The sequence below is a fragment of the Myiozetetes cayanensis genome, unplaced genomic scaffold (genome assembly GCF_022539395.1).
Source record: "Myiozetetes cayanensis isolate MyiCay16 unplaced genomic scaffold, myiCay2020 scf5-8, whole genome shotgun sequence".
Taxonomy (NCBI): Eukaryota; Metazoa; Chordata; class Aves; order Passeriformes; family Tyrannidae; genus Myiozetetes; species Myiozetetes cayanensis.
Window position 1 is genome coordinate 32,871,958 of NW_026087742.1, and position 23,272 is coordinate 32,895,229.

Consider the following 23,272-nt stretch of genomic DNA (forward strand, 5'->3'; position numbering starts at 1 on the left):
TTTCTTTTCCAACCTCTTGAATTTGCGTTTGCAATGTAGTTTGCCTTGCCACTGTGCCATATTCAGTGCTTGTGTAACTAAAAATACAGATCTTTCTCAGCAAGGCACATCGCACATTCCGAAATGTACAGCTGTAGAGGCTAAATCCTAGGCTATGTACCCTGTCCTAGAAACAGTCAAAATTGTCACTTCTGAAGTACTGTCTGGTGTTCTGTCTCTTTGTCACTTGCAAACGTGTGAGATTTAACGTGTAACATTTATCCACGATATATTGCTTGGAATGTGCATTGAACATGCAATCAAAGCCAAAGGATTAGCATGCTCTTCCACACACTTCTCCTGATGAAAATCCAATAGGTAGGAATACCCACATATTGCTATGGAGATGTTGCCTTGAAAAATACCAAGGTTATGCATTCATATAACACATTTGTGTTGTGATGTTCTGTCCTGAGCTTTAGTGGTCATTTACTGTTATAATAGATTAAATAGTCAAGTGGTGTATTCCTTCAGTCCTCTTCAGACTGAGACCATCTGAGACTGAAAGATTAGGCTGCCTGCTTATCTCATCTTTAAATCACATCAAATTACTAAGACATTTGTGTAATGCATTTGCAATCTACCATCTTTTTGTTGTCTTCCTACAGCATTACAGTAGGCAGAGGACTCAGTAAGTGAGTAGTACTTAATCTGTTATTTTTAAGGAACTACAGAGGCATAAATGCCTATTATGTTCTTAAAAGGATAGGCCTGAAAGCAGGAAATAGACATGTCAGAGGATATTTTAACAAAATAGCAGTTTTGGCAGTGATATGCTTAACTGACTAAAATGAGTGTGGGAGTGTTAGGCAGGTTAGTGCCTGGTAGGCAGGCAACTGGAAGCACTCGTCTTATGCATGTGGGGTTTGGTGTATTAAGGATCTAATCTGGATCAGAGCTGGTGCTCACAATCACAATCAACAGCTGCCTTTAATAACAAGACTGGTAGGTTGTCACAACCAGCAGTATCTGGGAGCCTGAGCCTGCTAGGATAAGGCACTACTTAGAAGTCTGGGCGCTTTTATAGCTTTTACCTTCACTGAACCTTTCAAGACTCTGAATGGCAAAGAGAGGGAGCATGGAGAGAACAGATTGTTTCTCTTAAGATCAGAGCTCCTCTCCAGTGCTGGGAATGGGATTTTGGCACATTGCTCATTATTTAATTTTCTTGGCTGGAAGCTGGAAGCATTTTAGAGCTTTCGGTTCAGTTCAGTGTAGAGCTGGCTCCCCTAGAGCCACAGAAAAATAACTGGAGTCCTTGGAGATACTTTTTCTGGGGCATCACTGTGTGGAGGGCAGAGACATGTTGTGCAAGTCTGGGTATATTAAATCTTTTCTGCGTTTAGCTGTGGAGAAACAGTCCTTCATTCAGCTTTGATTCTGCTTCTGGGAGGTCTAGGCATGAAATCTGGTGATTCCCAGTATGCTTGAACAATGAGAAGCAGTGAATTGCTTGCTTTTGTGGTACTTTCTCTCCTTATGATCTTTTCTATAAGTTCACATGAGTTCATTCTAGCATCTTCATGTTGTCTGTATGACATGTGAGAAGACAACCAATATACCTAGCTTGGCAAAATTCAATTTGCAAAAAGATGTGGGAGAATCTTTGAGGGTGCTGGATGTATGAATCAAATGCAAGTATTTTCACTGAGTTGTGCAGAACAGAAATTTTAAAAATATCTGTTGACTGGGATCCCAAAGGAAATGAAATGTAAATGCAATTTAGACAGCAGTATTGACAGCCCTGCAGAAGGCTGAAATGTTCTGATTTTTGATGAAAAAGAAAGATAAATATTTTGACAATTTCAAGGAACACTTTCTCAATTTTCTACTGGTTAGAGAACTCAAAAAGTTTCTGTTTTCTTGAAACACTCAGATTAAATTTTAAAACTTTGAAGTGTTTGGAAAGATGCTATTTTTTATTGTTGTCCTAAAAAACTATCACTATTTTTCTGTATATTTTTTTCCAGCTCTATTCCATCTGTTGTCAAAGTATATCTCACTAGCTGTATACAGCCTCAGTTCTTTCCCTGGTTTTTGAAGTACCAAAATCCTCTGTAACAGAAAATGTCCCTCCACAACTGTGCTTCTCATATTTCTCCTAAGGGATGGGAGTAACATGAACTGGGCTTGCACTCGAGTGGTATTGATTAGGATAACAATGTGTGACAAATTTTCTCTTATCCTTTTTAAATATATAATTAATTAATTTACTGAAATAGGTTAGATAAATCTATATTTTAGATTTTAATATTTGCTAGATTTTTTTTTTACTTCTTAAGATCTTCTCATGGGTGTAAGAAGAATAACTTCTTGTCCTTGACCTCATATTCCTTTACAGTTCCTTTCTCTTTTGGTCAAAATGGGTATAACACCACCCTTTATGACTGTTACTGCTGAAATGGACCTTTTCATGTGTCACATTACAATGAAACATTTATGTAATCGGGTTTGGTATGGACTCTTAACAGACCCTTCAGCAGAATTCTGTATGATTCTATATCAACCAGTGTGGGGGGTAGATGTTCTGCTTTCTATAATGCTTTCTATCACAGTGCTTCACATTTTTTAATACTCTTATCTTTAGACTGTCCCAGTGCAGTAGAGCATTACTCTTTTCTCTTCAAGAGTGAGCAAATGGCTTGCAAAGAGTAATTAATCTCATGCCGAAGAACTTTAGCAGAATGAAGGGAGAAAACCTGGTGCCTGGTCTACTGTGGTTTAGGCTGTCCTCTCTTTGCTTTGCTTGAATAACAGAAATGTGGTGAGTCAGTTTGAAAAGTAAGGAGACGTATTCCTTGTCTCTGTCCATAGGAAGCAAGAATTGCAGGCAATCCTGGGTGAAGACTTCTAGTCTTCCTATCATACTTAGTAGTAGGACATCTTATATTTGGAGGAATTAGGTACATCCTTTTCCTTCATGTTTCTTCTCTTTTTTTTTGGCAGGAATACATTGCTTTGTTAAACCTGTGTTCAGCACCTGAAGTGTTCAGCAATGTTGTCCTTAACAATTTGCCTCTAAAATGATTTAACTTCCCCAATGATATTGAACTGTTGAACTCTAGGATCTCTTCCCATGAGCTGTGAGGATCACAGCCTAGAAAAGCTGAGGACAGGGATAAAGAGCAAGAACTGAAATGAAAACTGGCAGAAGCCATTATCTGTTGCATTGGTTCTGCACATGTGGGTTGTTCTCTTACAAGCATTAAAAAGACAAGTAGGAGCCTCTGGAGGGGAGGGACTGCTCTTCTGGGGTATGATCCAGCCAACTGCAGAATATGGCTGGAGACAGCCCCAGCTAAGAAAAAAGAACTGCTGCTTTGACAGAGGCTTGGGAGAGGGAGGAAAGGCAGTCCAGCCTCTGAGCTGTCAAAGAACGGTGTGCATGTTATGCTCGTTGACTCTGCTGCCGCTCAGAAACGTGCTGCTTAGTGGGCTCAACCTACACAGGTATACGTGTGTCTGCCTGTAAGGAGATGGTGGCATGAGGTTAGTTTATATCTATCCTGTTAGATCTCATCACTTGTGGTTCTTTAATGTTTCATAATTCAGTACAACCCAGCTTCATGTGCATGAGAGTTTTCTGGAGAGCTTGGACAAGGACAAGGGCTAGGTATACTCACCTCAAACTGTTAAATGATGCTGGGTCAAAGGGAGTGCATGTGGTTCACTGATACATTGCCTATAACTTGCAGTGATTCTGCTTAAACTGACTTTTTAATTTTTCTCTTGGGGCTGATAAAGCAAAAGTGAGATTTAAGGATGTCTTTGAAACAAAAGACAGCTTGTCATCAGCAAGGAATAAAATAATGTTTAAGAAAGGATGATGTATATTCCCAGGCCCGTGCTTGCAGCTGTTTTGGGGGGTTCTTTTGTGATTAGCTCGTTAAAGGTTGCCTCACTTGCTGTTCAAAAAAAAAAAAAAGAAAAAAAAAATGTACTTAAATACTACAGGATGAGAGGCATATACACAGAGCTGTAATATAACTGTTTCCACACTGAATTCAGTTTTGTTCAGGATTATATTTGGCAAGTCCCTTGCAAAATGTACTGATGACACACATAAGCACTGCTTGCAGTCTGTGGTTTCTTCTTTTTTTCCCTCCCCAAGGATAAATTTTGTAGTTTATATTATTTCCCGTGGGAGTACTTGCCATGCAAATGCATAACTGTGCTACATACACTGTGCTGTGATTTGATACGAGTCTGAGCAGCGTAATGGCACATCTGAGGATTTTATACACAGTTTTGATTGTGATATCTTAACACAGCAGGAAGAAATTTAAAAATTTCTATCAGAAAGTGCGGTAGGAAGCAATTTGTGCTGAACTAGGGACAAATATGGAATAAACTAGCATTTTTCAAATTTTTATTTATTTTCTAAGGCTGCTAATGGTTATATTACTTCTGTGACTTGCTGGAGTTTCCTATGCACCAGCAGAAACTAGAGTGGAAAATCAATTTTTAAAATCAAAATTAAGTGCAGTAATTAGGTTTTTCTCCATTCTAAGACTTAAAAAATAAAAGAGGAAAAAGAACTGCCTAAATTTAAAACATCGTCTGTTATGCCATTATACTGTAAAGTGCTAGAATATATCCCTGTGTGCATAGATGTGCTGACTCTCAGTGTTTAGCATAGCACTTATTTAATTTCCATTTCATGTCCTTCCACAGTTAAAGCCCTATTTCATGCAGTTGTGTAGCATTCCTCCTCATACTCTCGTCTCTTGACCTGTTGTACCACAGATAGCAGGTTGAGTGCCATCTACGCCATCAAATAACAGAAGAGTAGAAAAATAGCAGTGATAATTGCATGGCAATGTGCAGGCACACAATGTTTGGGGCCTCACACTTTAGGGACATCCACAGGAGAAAATGCTTGCATTTAATTTCTTTACTGCATTGAAGTCGTGTGACGTTGTGTCTGGAATTCTTCATGCCCTCTGCTAGAAGACGGTTCTGCCATACGTCAGGAAAGGTGGCAGAGGAGATGTATGTATGCATGCAGTATCTTCTGTTTTAAGGGGAAATTAGACCTGGGGCAAACTTGTAATGTCACATCTGGGTTTCTGAAAGCATACAGAGAAAAGATTTGGCACAAGAAATATTAAGGGAGTAGAAAAATTTTAATTGGAAGAGAAGAGCATGAACCTCTGTCATCCTTAATATGCAGCACTTCATTTTCACTTTTTTTTCCCCCATTTTTATCCCATCTTCCTTCATCTTCTGCTTTTTTTTTTTTTCCTTCCAGTTCTCTTCTCTGCAACGTTTCTTCGTCAGGATAAGTGACTGTTCTCAGAATCCCTGCACTCTGTTCCTGCCATTGACTTAGATGTTCCCAGGAAGCCTTTAGCTTTAAAGCAAGCCAGGTTTCATCTTTAAAATTCAGGGCCAAGTGGTAGAATTTTAAAATTTTTATTACAAAAAGAAAAAGCTTTTATGAAACATTATTCTCCACTTAACTGGTGGAGAATATCATAAGTAGAAATTTACATACTTGGCACTGGTGAGGCCACACCTCAAATCTTGTGTTCTGTTTTGGGTCCCTGACAACAACAAAGACATGGGGGTGATGGAGCATGTCCAGAGAAGGGGAATGGAGAAGGGGAAGGGTCTGGAGTCTGGTGAGGGAGCTGTGTTTGTTTAGTTTGAAGAAAAGAAATTTCAGGGAAACCTTATTGCTCTCTACAACTACCTGAAAGGAGCTTGTAGCCAGATGGGTGCCTCAAGTTGCGCCAGGGGAGGTCTGGTTGAATATTAGGAAAAAAATTCATCATGGAAAGCATTGTCAAGGATTGGAACAGGCTGTCCAAGGAAGTGGTTGAGTCACCGTCCCTGGAGGCAGTTACAGCTCATGTAGATGTGGTGCATATGGACATGGTTTAGAGGGATTGAGCAGTGCTGGGTTAATGGTTGGACTCAATAATCTTTTCAACCTCAATGGTTCTATTGTATGATAATCTTTCACCTTCTATTGTATTTGTAACAGAGTGGGTTCTGCCCTGGCCAGAAGAGAAGTCTGAACACCTTTTGATGGTACTGACCAGGGTAACTACCCTTTTGTAAGAGTGGCTATGTGTTTCCTATAAAAACACTGCCTGTTGCATTAGGAGGAACATTAGTCCACTGCCTAGAGGAAAGAATGAAAAACGGGGTCCTTAAAAAACATCGGGACTTCCATCCACTTGAACTACTGTAAGGTCTTAGTGCCTAAAATTTTCGCCTTCTGCATGGAATAGCAGACATTTAGGTTCCTGTATTTCCTAGTATTCTGGTCATTAAATAGTATGTCTTGGCATCATGCAACTGTCTAAGATAATTAATTGTGCTGGGGATGGGAAATGGTTGCTTGTACAATGAGTCAAATCAATATCTGTTGCTGCCTAGTACCAATAAAAACAAAGCTAGATACCTTAGTTTCTCATCAGCAACTCTGTTCCTGTACCCACAACTGTGCTGAGTGTTAACAAATAAACCTTGAAGCAAAGTGGTTGTTTTATATCTTAAATATTTCATTTTTAACTTGTTCCATCTCCTGTCCATTTCACTGGAAACAGAGTTCTGCAAACCCTGAATGACTAATTTCCATCTGTCTTCCCATTCTTACAAGGAAGACATTATTTATGACTGAACGTATTTGTATTTTAAATGGCCCTGTCATCACATTTTATGACTACTGTGTGTATATATTCAGACAGAGGTGGGAGAGAAACAGAATCTACAGCTAACATCTATCTTCACCACAGGTGTGTGAGGGGGAGGTTGACTCCCCACGTGTGTGCTGTGAGAAGTTATCCCTTAACAAGGGAAAATTAATACCCTGTCTAAAGCTAAGCCGCACTTCTTCCCGTGTGCTGCTCAAGTAAAACCGCAACGTTAAAATTGAAAAAGGAGGCAAACTGTCAGAAATACTGGTGATGCTCAGTGCATACAAACAGTTGGCAAGGTGTTGGAAACAACCATCTGTTTCAGTACTGAGCATCAGTTGCTGTTGATTGCGATGTTGGGGAGTCATGTCATAAAAAAATAATAGGATTCAACAACGTAGTGGCTTTGTGCTTATACCCATGTGTCCACTTGTGGTAAGACCAATTCTTCTCATAGAGGAACAAGAATGGCATTTAGTGTATAGTTTAGATGTGGTTTGGTTTACTGAAAACCACCCATTCATTTGTAGAAAGAAGCTCCTTGTAAAATCTGCTCTTAACTGATTATCTCCTGCCTGTGATAATATTGTTGCTCAGTGGCATGCATCTCTCTGTCCTTGTAATGTAGCACTTCAGTGAGCAAGCTAAAGTACATATTACTCCTGTGAGCAGACAGCAGCTGGGAGTTCCAATTCTTCTAAAGCAGCTCTGCTTGTAGCACTTCTGTAAAATGCAGTCTTCGTTATGGTTACAGTAAAATATTCATAATCATAAAATCCCTTGGTACGAGTACAGACCTAATAAACCTGCTATTGGCAATGTATGGCAGACTGCTCTGTGATAGAGCTGTAAGGAAATGGCTCATAGTCTGGACATTGCTGTACTTGGGGGTTTGGATAGATCTGCAAATGCATGCAAATAGTTAAACTGCATTTCTGATGAGAATCAGAATTAGGTATTTGGTGAGATTTATTCTTTCTGATCTAACATTTTCAGTGGGTGGAGAAAATTACCTCCCTATTGCTTTGTCATTATTTCTTAAACGAACAATGTATTCTATTTTTTTCCTTTAAGTGGGATGAATTGTGGCTTTTTATTACTCCCCATTTTTCCTGAATAAATAGTTCAGTAAAGCTGCTAATGTTGATGATAAAAGTCATAAAAATGAGGCTTTATTGTTTAATGAGTGTTTCCTTCAATTTTCTCAGCTTCTGAATATACATAAGACTATATAAATAGTTGCTTGGGAGAATTTACTCTTTTTTTGGTTGTAGTGCAATGATTTCGAATTATTCTCTTCATAAAAACATGGGAGCAGAGTGGGAGAAGTGTTCTACTGTTTATGCATATAATATATAAGATTTTTTCCTATTCCTTTAACATTTATAGTGTTGTTTAAGTTGTGTAATGATGTTGCTGCTTCTTCTCTATACTTTTTCCCCCACCATTTTCCTTACAGTGACATCCCATCTAGAAACAAGATGTCTGTTTTCTTCCTAATTTTTTCAGGCCATCTTTCTACTCTCTAATCTTCCCTTCCCTCCATGATGTGACACTCTCTTATCCCACAAGTGTGACTAATGTTGTGACGCTGCTACATGTCATAATAAAGGTTTTCTCACCTTGGAGAATCCATTTTAGTATAAGCCTAGAGTTCAGAAAGTTGGAGCAGTTGGACAGGTAGCAATCATACTCCAGATGAAACATGATTTTAGTGTATCTTGTGGTCTTAAAACTTTCTGACTGCCGGTACTAACTAAATATCTGAACTGGAAGTAATTAGAAACTATTTTGTTCCCAGAAATATCACCAGTTACCAAAATTTTGTCAGAAGTTTTTAGATGTCAAGCAAAAAACACACATACACCTTGGAGTTACCTTGGCAAAGAACTCTCACTATCTAAGAACTTCAATTTAGTTAACCAACTTACCATTTTAAAATGTGTTGAAGAGTTCTTTGAACTCTTTATAATCTTAACAGAATTGAGAAGTATATGCCGTAAGGCTCAAAGCTTGGGCAATGCCATCCAGTGACAGTAACTTGGATGTTCTATATAAGTTATAAGTGGGAGTGTAATATTTTCGCTTTTGATTTTATGTACCCTGGAGGAAATAGTTTCATCCATTCTCTGAAAATCCTGGGGGGGAGCAGGGGGGGAGAAGTGTTTCCTTGGCCCCAAGAGCCCCACAGTAAATTGCTATGTATTTCCTTTGCCATGCATCTAATAATTTTGGTTTGCTCTTTACCACAGAATAGTAGAGCAGAAATTATTCTTGCATGTGTGCACCCCAAATCCAGTCCTGCACACAGGACAGCAGTGGTTCTCCCGCATATTGGTATCTCCAGTTGTAGGTGGGAGGGCATTGGGCAGGATTTGTCCTATAATACAAGTACTGTAGAAGACAATACATAGCTATAAACCCTGTAAGTTTACAGCTTTGATACTGCGTCTGACTGGGTGGAACATCTGGTTAGTCATATGTCTGGAGCCAAAAGAGTATGTTTCTGCTTATTGTTTAGAGATTATAACTGAAGAGAAGTGCAGGGGTTAAAGCTGAAGTATGTGACAAAAGGAAAAAAATGCATTGCTGTTTTGCTGCAAAAATTGGTGTTCAAAGGTACTTCTCCATTCCTAATGCAAAATAGCTTGCAATTAAAGGAAGAGGGAAAAGAATGCTTAGGTAGTAATCACAGTGGGGTTGGATTAAGGGTTGGACTTGATAATCTCAGAGGTCTCTTCCAACCCAGTTAATTCTATGATTCTAGGTAGAACAGAAGTTTGAAATTTGAAAAAAAAAAAAAAAAATCTATCAGGTTTCTATTTCATGAAGCCATAATCAAAGAAAAAGAGAAGCCCTTGACTGAGTCTTAAATCCTTCAACAAAGCATGTATGACATCAGCAAGTGAAGTGAGCAGCTATGATGCCTGTCTGTTGAGAACTGAAACTAGGTAACAAAAATACCTCTGAATAGATACCAAAGCATGAGAACAAAGTAAAATCAATTTCCCTTTCATATCTTTATTGCACTGAAACCCACACAAAAAAACACCTGTTCCTTCACCTTAACAGTTAATACACATTTCTATTTTTGGCACCTTTGTACCCCTTTGCTTTCCTGCAGTTCTGTGTATCTCATATTTGAACTGCTGCTGCTTCTGTTGCATGCTGGCAAATCGAAGAGAACCAAAGAGTTAAATTTCAGAACAGGAGAAGAGGAGGTGAGGTGTCTGCTACAGTAGTTTACTGCAGCTTCCTTTCATACTGACACATATGTAGTTTGTGGTGACAGTGCTAAAGAACTGCAGACAGGCACTTAGCAGACTGGATGTGAGCTGGATGCAAAGATGCCTCACCCTGGACTTCCTGCTGGCAGTATGTAAATACACCTGCAGACTAGCCACACTGGATGGTTTGTTGTTTGTTTTTTTTTTTTTTTTTCAGAAGGCAGCATGAGAGGATCTGACAAAGCAACAGAATAGTTGAGACCTTAACCAGCATTAGATCTGTATCTCAGTTGTGGGGGAAGTTTTTTTGGTTTTGGTTTTTTGGCTTGGATTTTTTTTTTTGTGTGTGTGTGTGTGTGCTGCATATTCAGACTGAAATCTTCATCACTACAATGTTTGCCTCTATCTGGTATGCCAAGAAGCTGGGACGCAGGTTTGTGCATAACGCCAGGAAAGCAAAAGCAGAGAAGGTACGTTCCTAGTGGGAATATAAAGCCTTATGTCTCATGCAAGCTGCCTGCTGGCATCCCGTCGTGTGTCTGCTTAGCTTTTTTAAATACCATGAAAAACGACATAGTGCTATTACTGATTTCATGCAAGAGTCCTTCAATACTTTGCATATTAGTCAATACCGAGGAGAAGATCCTTTCAGAAGTCTTTATGCCCTCTTTTATTTGTTTTGGTTTTGTTTTTTTCCCCCCAAGATAAACAGCTGTACATCTGGTATGTTGTGTGTTAAAGGACCACTCCAGTGAACTTGTTGCTGTGCTGCATTATTTTTTCTAGTACCATATTACGCTCTTAAACAACCGTTGGTTGTTTGCTGCTTGTATATTTTTTCTAGTGTGGGACCAGTGAGGATGTAATAACATGTTAAGCATTTATAATGTTTGGGAATTTTGTTTCATGGTACTTGTTGAAACTGTGCTTCAGCATGTGTCCTTTTTATTTAAAAATATATAGGTTTGTAAAACTGGTACTATTTTTCAGTGTTTTTCTCATCATAAAATTGAACTATGTTTAACCAGTTGTTTTCTGGAAGTCCTTGCAGGTAAGATTCTTCTCTCCATGAGCAAAACTTAAATAGTTTTAGAATTTACAGTAATAATAATTAGAGATATCAAGACAATTGCCTTATGTTCTATGTATAGAAAGCATTTAGTTAGTAGACCTGCATTCAATTTTTGTCTACATTAACATACAAACCATTTTCAAAATGGGACTAATTCCACTTTTTTAAACTCAGCTTTAGATTTGGGGCGGGGGGGAAAACCTTCAATATAATGTGATAAAGTTACCTCATTAGTCTGGTAATGATGCCTTCCTTTTTTTTTTTTTTTTTTTTTTTTATGTAGACGCTGTCTTTGATGTAGTCAAAGACTTTCTAAATGGGTTGCTTTATTATTTCTTTGATATGTTTTATGCTATGTAATACAGCCACCAATCCACTAAATAACTACGCTCTGCCTGAATTGCTCTGTAACTGGAAAAGCTCTTTATCTACAGAAAATTATCATCAAAATATATTTTATTTGTGGTTGGGGAAGAGAGAATGGGGATAGATTTGAGATTTTTTACAAAATATTCCCAGTGGTTAAAAAGGTACTCCGTGATAATTTTGAAATTTAAATATGCAAGTCATTGGGAAGTTATTTGAATAATAGTGATTTAAATATTTCACATAATATATATAACGGGAAATAGAAATGCAGATGTCTTTATATGGGAATGTCAAACTTCCTTTGTAATTAATCATATTTCCATAAAGGGGGCATCTTGTAAACTCTCCTGCTGTCTGCATGTTGCTATGGGAGGAAAAAAAGTTGCAGCCTGGATCTTCGTTAGTCCTGAGGGGCTCCCTCCAGGGGAATCTTTGCTCTCAGGCTTCCTCCAAGATGACAGAGGCAGGATGAGTGGACACATTCCACTTCTGACACAGTGGGGCTCACTCAGCAGCTTTAAAAACAGATTTAGTATGCATTGTTTAAAGTATGTATGGTCAAAGATTTTTCCAATAACCTTGAAAATTTTTATTAAGCAGTGCCTGGGTATTCACTAAGAGAATGTCTTCTTCTCTATATAGTCTTGTAACACAGACTAAAGGAATGCTTTAACAATTTCGTCTCTTTCTCCTTAAGATATGTGAAATATTTCTGTATAAATCTATTACAATGTTACTTGTTCAGCTTTATAGGACTTCCAAAATAACCAAGACAACTCAGGTCCATGCTATTTAAGCTTTCATAATTTTTAGAGAAAAGCTTTTTTTGAACGTTGAGCATTATAATATCATATTTGTAAGGGAATTTTATTTTTGTCAGAAGACAGTATGTATGCAAAAAAAACCTTGTAAAATGTTTATTTATTGTCTTATATCAAAAATGAAAGAGGAGAAGCAACCCACAAACAGGGCTCACTTTTTTTTTTTTTTTCCCCACAAATTAATGGTGTACTCCTGCAAAGGCAGAAAATCACATTCTTTGCAGAATGCTATTTCAATAAGTGCCATTGATGATTGGAAGCTGATCAACACTGACATCTTCAGTACAATACATTGGTAACAGGAGAACACAGATAGAAAATAGGTCTATCAAAAAGTAAACTAAAATAACATTTAACTGCATGCCCTGTTTTACTTTTGTCTTTTATTCATATTATGGTTGAATAATCAAATTATTATGCAGTTTTACCTTTTTTTTTTTTTTTCTGGAAGAATAATTAGCTTTTTTTCCATGTGCATGATTTGAATTAAATATTGTTTTCTTAATGTGCTTTTGGAGGTAGCAACATACAGCAATAATTTCTAATAGCATATGTGTGCAAGAAGATTTTCTTGGAGTTAAGATCTGGATAGTGGGGATTAGAAGACAATGGCTCCATAAGAGATTTTTCTTTTATGCTTTACTTATTTGAATGAGTACAGGTCTAGAATTTTTTTAAGAAGTTTTTTCTAAGAAACAGAAATTTTGTATGAGCCTATTTGTTTTCTTAGGATGAGGAGGAAAGTTGGGGGGGGTCACATGACAGAAGAGGGTTATAAAATGGACTGATGTGGGTACACACACATATGCACAACCTAACCGTGTAGCTCCTCAAAATGTCAGAACTCTGGGCCTGAATTGTGCAGAGAGAGGACTTGAACTTGGAGCTCTCAGGTGTCTGTTTAGGGAAGTAGAGTTTCCAAGGTGACAAGCAGTTCCAGGGGGTGCACACAAAGGCAAGGGGAAGGAAGGTGTCCCTGCCCATGGAGTGGGAGAGGAGTGTAACCAGATGATCTTTTAAGTTCCCTTCCAACCCAAACTGTAATACAGTTATATGGTGACTGGGGAAGTCCTTGGTGAGAAGAGCTAAGGTGGCATTAATGTGACAACATGGTGCTCCCCTATGCATGCTCTGCACCTGCATGAGGATGTCTGGTTGTGGTGATATGGGTGAGTTTGGCCCCCAGTGTCTCCAGAGCTCCCAATCTTTTTCAAAGCTGGAATTTCCTCCCCTGTCCCTCCCACCTCACTGTACCTTCCCGCTCCTCATATGATTGCCATCTGCTTATGGCTATCTATGCTCTGGGAGAGCTGGCCTACAAATTTTCCCAAAATGAGTGGGATCTGCTTGTTCTTGGTACTTTGCAACTGCAGCATTGCATCTGAGGACTAGGGGCTCTCAGGAGCCAAGGCTTGGCCTGTGCTGGAGATGTGATTTTGAGCCTTATGGAAAGGGAAAGGGTACTAGTAAGCAGCAAAGAGTTGGGAGACCATAGGGAGGGGGTGTTTTGGGTTTTTTTTCCCCCACTAAGATCTATGGTAGCTCCTGGGCTTTTTTTCTGATTTCCCTAACCAGTGCCTGCTGTTGAGTGCAGCACTGCAGCTTCTGCCCTGCCCTAACAGTACTTGATTCCCCTCCAGCCTGACATCTTGGAGGGGTTGTGGTTAGATGAGTTGGACCCTCTGGAAAGGCACTATCTCTTTGACACCCACATACAACTTCAGAGCTTCAGAGTTCTAAGCCAGGTTGGAAGGCCCTCTGAGCAACCTGATAGGGTGGAAGGTGTCTCTGTCTGTGGCAGGGGATTTGGAATGAGATGATCTTTAAGGTCCTTTCCAACTTGAGCCATTCTAGGATTCTAGCATTCTATGACTTCCTATCAGGTATTAGGCTTCTAAAAACTGGATGTGAATTCTCACAGTTAGAATTTTTATCTGGAGAGTAAAGATGACATCAAGAGGGAAGAGGATGACAGGCAGCCATAGGTGTGTTTAGCATGTCCTTGAAGTTAATTAGTGTGCACCAGTATTTTTATTTATGTTTTTATGATATATTAAACCCCCTTATTTTAATTCAGAACTGGAGTAAAATATTTTGAAAAACCTTAAAATTTGAAAAGTTGAACTCTTTTTTTGTTTTTCCAGCATTCCTGGCTAAATCTTCCTCTAAGTAGAACAGGATAATGCCTATTAATTGCTCTTTATGTTCTCATTTTGCCATGGAAATCTTAAGCATGTTTCTTATACTTCATTGTTTTTATTAGTATATATCCTAAACTCTTTGCAGTATATATTGCACTTTTTATCTACAAATTCTATCTCAGTCTGGTTGTCTTGGCTTGATTGCTAGTGTTCTCTTGCCCTCAAGTAGTCAGATATTTAGTGCACAGGGAATGCCGTCACTAATATTGCCTAAAAACAACTGAACTCCTTTCAAGTCAGCTCTGCTCTTACCTTTTTTATTAAAGTTATTAAACTGCTTTGAGTTTGTCACATGAAAGGATTATTGTTATGAGGGTAAACGTAATCACTTGAACATTGGATCTAAAATGACTTAAGGCAAAGATGGATGTCTTGAATTTTTCTCATTAAAGCACAATCAAGAAGAAATCAAGAAATGTTAACTGCATGTGGTTATGCTACAGAAATAAGTATTCTAAATGATTGGAAGAGGTACAGGAAAGTAACTGAGCAATTAATCATGTTGGTCTGAGAGAATGAGCTAAAGAAGCGTGAAAAAGTTTCTGATAATGCTTCACTCTTTTGATAGAATTTGGCTTTCAAGGGTCAATATCAAAAGTAGGGAAAGACTTACCAAAGTTACTATATAATTTAATTTCAAAGGGGAAGTTCAGTACCTGATTTTTTGTGGTTGTTCCAACATGGGATATATTTCAGCCATGAGATTCAAATTATAAACACTGTAGGATTAGTCATGTTGGTAAGTTTTTACATCTGAAAACAACAGTCACTTTAAAAGGAGGTAGATTGTAGATTATTTTGGGGGGGCAAAACAACAGGGCTCATGTGAAGTGCTTAAATGAGTTGACTTTCACTATTCTGTAACAGAATAACATTTTTAGAATTCTCTTTCGAGCTTTTAGAAACCAAATTACTCCCAAGGTGTTATCAGTTTTAAGAACTGATGTCCTGTATTTGAAAGTATAAAACATTTACCCCATAAGGTTCAGTTTATTATTCCAATTTAACTCATTTTTTAGTTAAATGATTCAAGACAGAAGCAATTTAACTTTAAAAAATATGTCTATATGTAATGATACAAGTAGAATATAGTGTCTGTACTACCAATTGTAAATAAAAATAAATAATACCTGTAAGTCATATTCACAAACTGGACAGTATAATTTTAAGTGAGTAGTTTTAAAAGTGCTGTAATGAAGACTAGATAAGTATAACATAGACCAGCAAACAGTTCTTAATTCTGCATGCCTGGCTTTAGAGTTGTTTTGGGTAAATCAAATATCCTTGGCAAACTCTCAGCCTACAATGAAATATTTGCAAAAAGAAACCCAGGAAAATTTGCCTTAAGAGGTTAACAAAACTGTCATATATAACAAAAAGAAACTGTCCATACGTGTAGGCATATTTAATAATTTTTACAAAATTGTCCTGGCAATAACAATTAACTCTTCATATCAAGATGACACTTGATAACTTGATCATTCTCATATCTATATTTTAGCACAGCTAATTGCAGAGTGGGCTTTTCTAGGCTATGTATTCTTGTTTTATTTTTACTTTGTTTACAGGTAGCTACCCAGTAGTCTAATGTGAAAGAGATAAGAAGTTCACTTGAAACTGTAATTATCACAACATAGAATAGAAACTCTGTGATTAAGAAACCATAAAACATAATACCAGATAAACACATTTTTCCCTACTATTTTGTTTTTGTTTTATTTTGTGTTTTTTTTACATATATATGTAATTGCAAAGAAGATGAACTCTCTCTTTCAATATTTGTATGTATACCTTAGATTTCTTAAGTACTGTGTTTCAAACCAAAGCTTACCAATTTATTTACAGTCCACTGGGGTTGTGATGAAATGATAAAACTTGCAGGTCTAGTTATAGCCTTGGCTAAAGGGGAAGTGACTGCTTCTCTAAGGGACATCTCATGTAGCTGCCATACGCTGTAAGGGCAACGGGTACTTTTATTTGTATTTGGGCAATGGAGGGCCCTCATTGACCAGGTTCAATGGGATGACAAAAGTGAGTCACTTATTTGCAGAATTACCTGTTCAAACAAATGCTGGAGTTATCTCAGACCCCTGGAGGAATCTTTTCAAATGGACTTTCTAAGTGCTCTATTTTACAGTTTTATGGAGAGATCTTATCTTTTCACATATAACTGTGTGAAGAAAAATATGCAAGTATTCCTGTATCCAGAACTCACTGTGTCTTTTGCTTTAGCACAACTCAGTTGGAATTCTAAGATATTTTCTTTTATTGTGATTTAATCTAGAAACATATAGCTACTCAAGTCTTTTTTTTTTTCCCCTTTTTTTCTTTGCAGATGGTTATAATCCCATATACACTACGATTAATATATGACAGGAGGAATAAGCTGCCTAAGTAGAGATTTATTTAAACTCACAGCCATCTCACAATCAACATAGTTGTACTAATAAATAAATTCAACTAACCTTGAAAAATGCAAGAATGATGTTTTAAAATAAGATACCGGTCAGCAGTAAACTCCTGAAGTTCATCCTTTGAAATTCTTAATTTTGAAATAATCTTTTTTTTTGTATATGTAATTTTTTTTTTTTTCATCTGTGAAGGATTTTGCTCTTGTTTTATTTGCCCATTTCATGTGCACAGGTCCAGCACCTACCTGTAGCAACTAATGAGCCATAAGGGGCACTTTTGGTTGAATTAGTTGTTTGTGGGTTGTTTTTTTTTTTTTTTTAATTAAGGAGGTATCTGTTAAACAGATGTAGGTGAACTCTTTGAAAAGAACAGAATATCTTCTCTCTTTCTCTCCAGTTTAATCTAAGAGGACTCTAGTCTGAGCTGGCTGCTGTACATTGGTGATACCTCTTCTCTTTCCCCCATACATTATTCTGGCATGTATTTATTTGCCTGTCAGGTACAACAGAGCCTTTAATTCCTGACCCATAGATGTCTGTAGCACGTCACTTAAAACAGGTTTTACTTTGCTGATTTAGCCAGTTCTCAGAAACACATTAAGTAACTTTTCCAGTTAATTTTCATCTTGTTGTCTTCAAAATAAAACCAAGATGGACAGGAATGTTCAGAAAACAACTGCCACAGTGACAGTTGCATTAATTGCTGCTTTGAGTGCTCATGCCGTGACTCAAATGGAATCAGATTGGACCTGGCTCAAATGAATAAGTGTGTTTAATATCATCGGTTACAAGCTAAGATGCTTTTTCAAAGAAAAAAATTTATTTTCTTTTTCCTGTTTTCATTTAATATTAATAATTTATCATTTCCCCCTCTTTTATATTTTAAAGAGAAAAAATAGTATAACTACTGTATTTATATTTTAGTCTATGTTGTATATCATGTTCTGTTAAATTCCAGCATGTAGCATTGTGAATATGATATTTAACTCATAAGGCACTCATTATTTTTTTTGAATAATTTTATTTCTTTGCATTTATATACAACGTTCAAGTATATTATAGAAATGGCTCATGTGATGTGCAAGCATGATTTCTTTTTTTTTTGTCACTACTTGCCTCTCTGTCCTGCATATGCAATTCAAAACAGCTCATAATAAAATAGTTGTTTGATTTGCGTTCTGAAATGCATTTGGCATCACTTGCTGCATTTGTAAATAGAGATCAGTTTGAAACACTGACAAGAAACACTCTGTCCTTTGGCATTAGAGTCTCTGGGGAAACTGAGATGAAAATCCTCACACTAGTTCCTGGGATAGGTTATCAAATAATTGTCTACAAGTTTTTAATATCCTATATGGGCCATTACACCTGGTACATATGGAACTCAAAGGCACCATGCCAAACGCGTATGTAAACAGATTTAGTAAAATTTGGAATTATTGTCATGTCATATGATTCTCAAGACAGTTTATTTTAAATGAGGCACATTTTTCAATGGTGAAAAAGAATGTCTCTGCCATACACCACTTAAAATGTTGGTGCATATCAGGGAAAGCTAATATATGTTCACAGTTTCAGATGAACAATTGAAAAGAACCAAGGGATTAGCCAGTATGTGCAGTCAGAGGTTTTATCATCAGGAAGGAGGCCCCAGCACCATGTGAAGCATTTGCAAACTGTTCTGAAGTCTGAAGCTTTCTTTTTCACAGCAGCTTAGATACACCTCAGAAAACAGCAAAACAAGGTTCCTCACATTTCCAGCACTCCCACCTTTGCAAGTCTGTTCAGCAATGACATTGCTTAGACACGGAGACAGTGAGTGCAGGTACATAGCTGGCACAACTCAGTTCTTCTGAGATGAACAGTGATGATACCAGCAGCTGAGTGCCTCATTATGTTCAGCTGTCCTATTAGTTAATCAATTAATTAATCTTAGCCAGTATTAACTACTCCAAGGCTATCACATGCCTTTTGTGAAGCTCAGCATTGCAATAACTTTGTCATTATTAAATTGGATTTGGATTTCAAGAAAAAAATTTTCATGAAAACTTTATTTCAACCCTAGACTGAGATTTTTTCAATTTACTTCAGCCTGTCTTCCATTAAGTTCTTCCATATTTCATGCAGTGATGTTTATACTGAACATAGATTGATTAATAGCAGTGATATCACTAATCTTCCATTTAAAAAGTTTACCTTACACATTCCTTTTGGGAAGCAAGGTCGTATCATTAGAATACTGCAGTGTAATGACAGGCATACTACTAAATGTACACTTTATTCTGTTTAGAGGTTTTAATAGCTATAGTATGCAATTTTGTAAAGCTATGAAATATTCTTTAGCCTTGAGACATAAGGAAGATGTATAAAAATTGTTTACTTGTACTCTAAATATAATATTCTTTTCTTGTTAGCTGATAAAATGTGTATATGTGGTTTTCTTAGCTAACAACTTTTTTTAAGATTTTAGGCAAATTATTTTTGAAACGACTGGCATGTATTCTTCCAAGGTAGCAAAAGGTCAGGATATTCTATAATATAATAATGGCCAGTCTTCGCGAGCGAAGATCCGGGGAAGGTCTTTACACCTTCCAGCCTGCGCATTGGATTTTTTAGGTGAGACACAGTGTGCGTGGAACTGAGCCCACCCTTTAATCCTAAGGTTCATCTGCCAGGGCCAAGCGAGCTTGGACGGTGGCAGCGAGGTCCTTAGGACGTAGGTGGGTTGCCTTTAAGGGCTAACGAGCTCCATCTGCCCGGGAGTGGCCCTGACCAGGAATTGAACCTGGGCCTCGGTGGTGACAGCGTTGCGCCCTTAACCACTAGACAACCAGGGGCTCCCAGGATATTCTATATTGTTATTAAAATTAGCATGATGGTTAAGTATCAGTTAATATTCTGAAATATTTTGAAGATTAAGTGAAAGTGATCCTGTTGCTACCGTTTATTTTCAGGATTACACTTATAGCCTGATGATTGCTTTGTTTAGTGTAATATTCTATTGCATAGCCTTTTCTCCTGAAATGGTACATACCATTACTATTTTTCCTCCAGCCTATCTAGCTTTGCTCTCTCTATTCTTTGCATTCATCACTGTTCATAAGGGTAAAAACCACCCCTCCATTCCTCTTCTGAGTGTCATGTTATCTGAGTTAGGGAGACAGTAGAAAGGAATAGTTTAAAAAAAAAAAAAAAAAAAAAAAAAGATCCACTCATTCTTCATATTGCTACACATTTAACAAATTCTGAAACAATCTGCTACATTTATTGAATATCTGTTTTAGAAAGCTCACCTTAATTAGATATGATGCATTCCAACATTAGTTGTTCAGGTTCAACACTGGGGGGGATATATTTATCTTGAGATGGCTTTGCAAAAGGTCTGTGTTCAATTTCCTAAAGTGCAAATATAAAAATTTTTATATATATATATATATGGATGCATAAATACAAAGGAATTTAAAAAATTGTAGCTGAGATGTTTTGAAAAGTGAATGTAAAACAAAGAATTGCTAGGTATTCAGAAGAACATTAAAATACCATTACTCTAATTAGAGATGGTACTGTTAGCAAGGAAAGCATTGAACCAAGAATACATTGCAAATGTAGTGCCTCAAAGTGCATTGTGTTTTCAATTAATTTAATATACCCTTTAAAAATCGTTTATATTGAAACTACAGGAGGGAACAGACCTATCAGTAAACAGCAGACTGGATAGCCAAATACACGATTCTTCACTTAACTGGTAAGGGAAACCCCACAAAAAACAGTAAGTTTCCTACCACTTGTTTTAGAATTTTACCTCTAGTGCCCACAATAAGATTCCTACTGTTTAAAAGATGGTTTAATTCCAACAGAACACCTTCAGCTTTACTACCATTTGTAATTAAATATTTAGTTGTGTAGTAAATGAAGCATGTCATGATCTCTGCAAAGTGGTTCTCCGTTTACTGCTGCATAAATGTTTTACAAGGTGCTGTATTGTTTCTAGTAAATTAATAATGAAGATTTAGATTTTAACTGATTAATATTCTAATTCACTGTTTAGGAGGAATCTAATTTAGGACTGGAAACAAAATTGAGGGAAACATCTTTGGCAGTGATCTCAATTCCCTAACAAAGACACCAAGTGATAAGAAAAAAGTGAATCATGGTAAAAGAAATTAAGAGGTTGGAACTTCCAGGATAAGTAACTCTTTCCAGTGAAAAGTGAAAATGTTCTCTAAAGTGCAGTGTACTTGGACTTGCCTTTTGTCATATCAAATCATCAGTACAAATTTTATACAGGAAATTTTCCAGGAATTGCAAGATAAAGAAAAGGGAATTTGGCATAAGCAAAGAAACTACTAAAACTACCTAGATTAAAGTAAGTTTTGTTGGCACTGTAGAAATATTGTAGTACTCTCTAGAATATTGCTTCTACTGACGCCCATGGAACAACAACAAAAACATGTTAGGCCATGTTCAAACATGTTCAGAAGCTGAATGAGCTAGGTAAGTCATTGTGAGGTGGGATAGGAAAAAGTTCTTCATAACATGATTAGGGTCATGAATGCCTGTGCTGTTGCAATTACATGATGTGAAAATATGGAAATGAGCAGGCTATTGAAAACCGCGCATTCTAAAAGCTGATTGAAGAGGCTTAGGATGATCAAGTGTAATGTCAAAGTCAGGTACAGTGGGCAGAGGAAGGAAAATTGGTTACCAGAAGCAGCTAATAAGGAGAGATAACCTCACATCTTGCTCTTCCTTCTACAACCTGAGGGCCTGGAGGTTGGGCTTGTGCAGTTACAGGACCTGAGAGCCTCCTGGTTTATGTCTTCTCTAATGCAGTTCACAGTGAACAGCTCTGAGTTTGCTGCATGGAGTATATCTTCACTTAAAGCTCTGACTTGAGTTCCTGTAATTAGAGTCAACACTTTGTAGCTTCATCTGGTTGCCACCTGATGCTGAGATGAAATTCTTCTCCAAGAACAATTGGCAGTGAGGGTGCAAATTTTTCTTGTTTTATTTAGCATTTTTAATTTTTACTTTTCCAAGACATTTTCTGTCAGTAGTCCAGTTGTGTAAGTTGTTGTCTTATGATTTTAGGAAGTATAAGTTTAATCCAAGAACCGAAATACTTGGTTTTAATCTGAGATGTAAATAGGAAACATTATGGTTTGTGTTTTGGAAGATTCTCCTGAGTTCTTTTTGGCCATTCTTCTGCTATGAAGCAATTTAAAGTCAAAATTTGGTTCTTTCACAAATTTTCTGGTAAGAATGACTTAAGTAGAAACACCATCGTTTATCAAGGATCAGAACCTGTCCTGTTGTGTCTCTTTGTACAAATAGGTCATATTTGTTGAGTGGAGAGAAGATTATTTTAATTGGCATAATTAACTTTTCTGGTGATTATCTTAGGCTTGAAAATGCATTTTACTCTTTCCCAATTACAGCTTTTTCTCTGATAGAGTTATACATGCTGTGTGTAATAATGAAGGTAGTTTTGGAAGGACTTAATGTATATAATTGGAAACTAAGATGAGGAAGTCTTCTATCAGCAGGAGGGTAGGAGAGCTGGGCTGTATAATTGAAGTACAGTGTAATGGGATTACCTACAAATTTTAAACATTGCTTTCATTAGGGAAATAATAAGCGTATTTATTAAATATAGTCTCTGCTTGGGACAATATTTGTTATTATGAAAAAGCTTTTTTAATTAAGCTTGGGTCTAAAAATGTATTGAAAACACTACATCAGTTTCTTGAAAATGCTTTTGTGCATAAAATTTTACTGAAATAGAAAGAGCTTTCACAGCAGAGGCAGTTAGCCAGATATTAGTGCAGCTCATATCTAGCATTGACTGTAAATTTTTCTATGTGCTTTCAATTTAGTCAAGGTCAAATCAAAGAAAAGTCATAGTCAAATATGCTTAAACATTTATCTTTTTATGAAAGCTTTTAATCAGTCTACTGTTTTTCGTGGTTACCCTTAGTGAAAATGAAGGCTAGATTTTTTTTTTTCTAAGCGTATTTTCTTGCTGAAGCTACACAAATACAATGTTTCGGGAATTATGGGATGGGTGACTATGACCCAAATTTTGCAGGCCGCCACATAAAATTCTCCTAGGAGTTCTTCATGTCCTTAAATATGCATCTGTGACAATCTCCATAATAGTAGAAAGTATTTTCAAACCATTTAGAGCATTTTAAATGTAACTGCTATGTTGGTACTTAGGATATAATATGGTGATCCCTGTGGACATGCTTTACTTTTTTTTCATTATCACTTTCCAGGATTTCTCCTCAGAAAAAGGAGGTTTCTGAGGACTGTCTCCAGTCAGCTTTTTAATATCTCCAAGGATGGAGACTTCACAACCTATCTGGGCAACCTCTTCCAGCATTGGAACACCCTCACAGCAAAAACACTTTCTTATGTTTAAGGGAAATTTCCTGTACTGCAGTTTGTGCCCATTGCCTCTTGTCCTGTCAGCAAAAACTACT

General features: G+C 37.1%; 1 protein-coding gene across 18 annotated transcripts in view; it reads left to right on the forward strand.

Moving 5' to 3' along the window:
* DLG2 (discs large MAGUK scaffold protein 2) overlaps positions 1-23,272 on the forward strand; it is a 996,215-nt gene that overhangs the window by 490,852 nt on the left and 482,091 nt on the right. The window contains exon 1 of one of the 18 annotated variants that reach the window (XM_050332296.1): positions 10,249-10,383. The exons of 16 other annotated variants lie outside the window; for them this stretch is intronic. In XM_050332296.1, coding sequence (XP_050188253.1) covers positions 10,306-10,383 — 78 coding nt within the window. In that variant the 5' untranslated portion in view covers positions 10,249-10,305. Of the gene's footprint in view, positions 1-10,248; positions 10,384-23,272 lie in introns of those variants that run through there. One more of the 18 variants, XM_050332299.1, reaches the window with a different exon arrangement.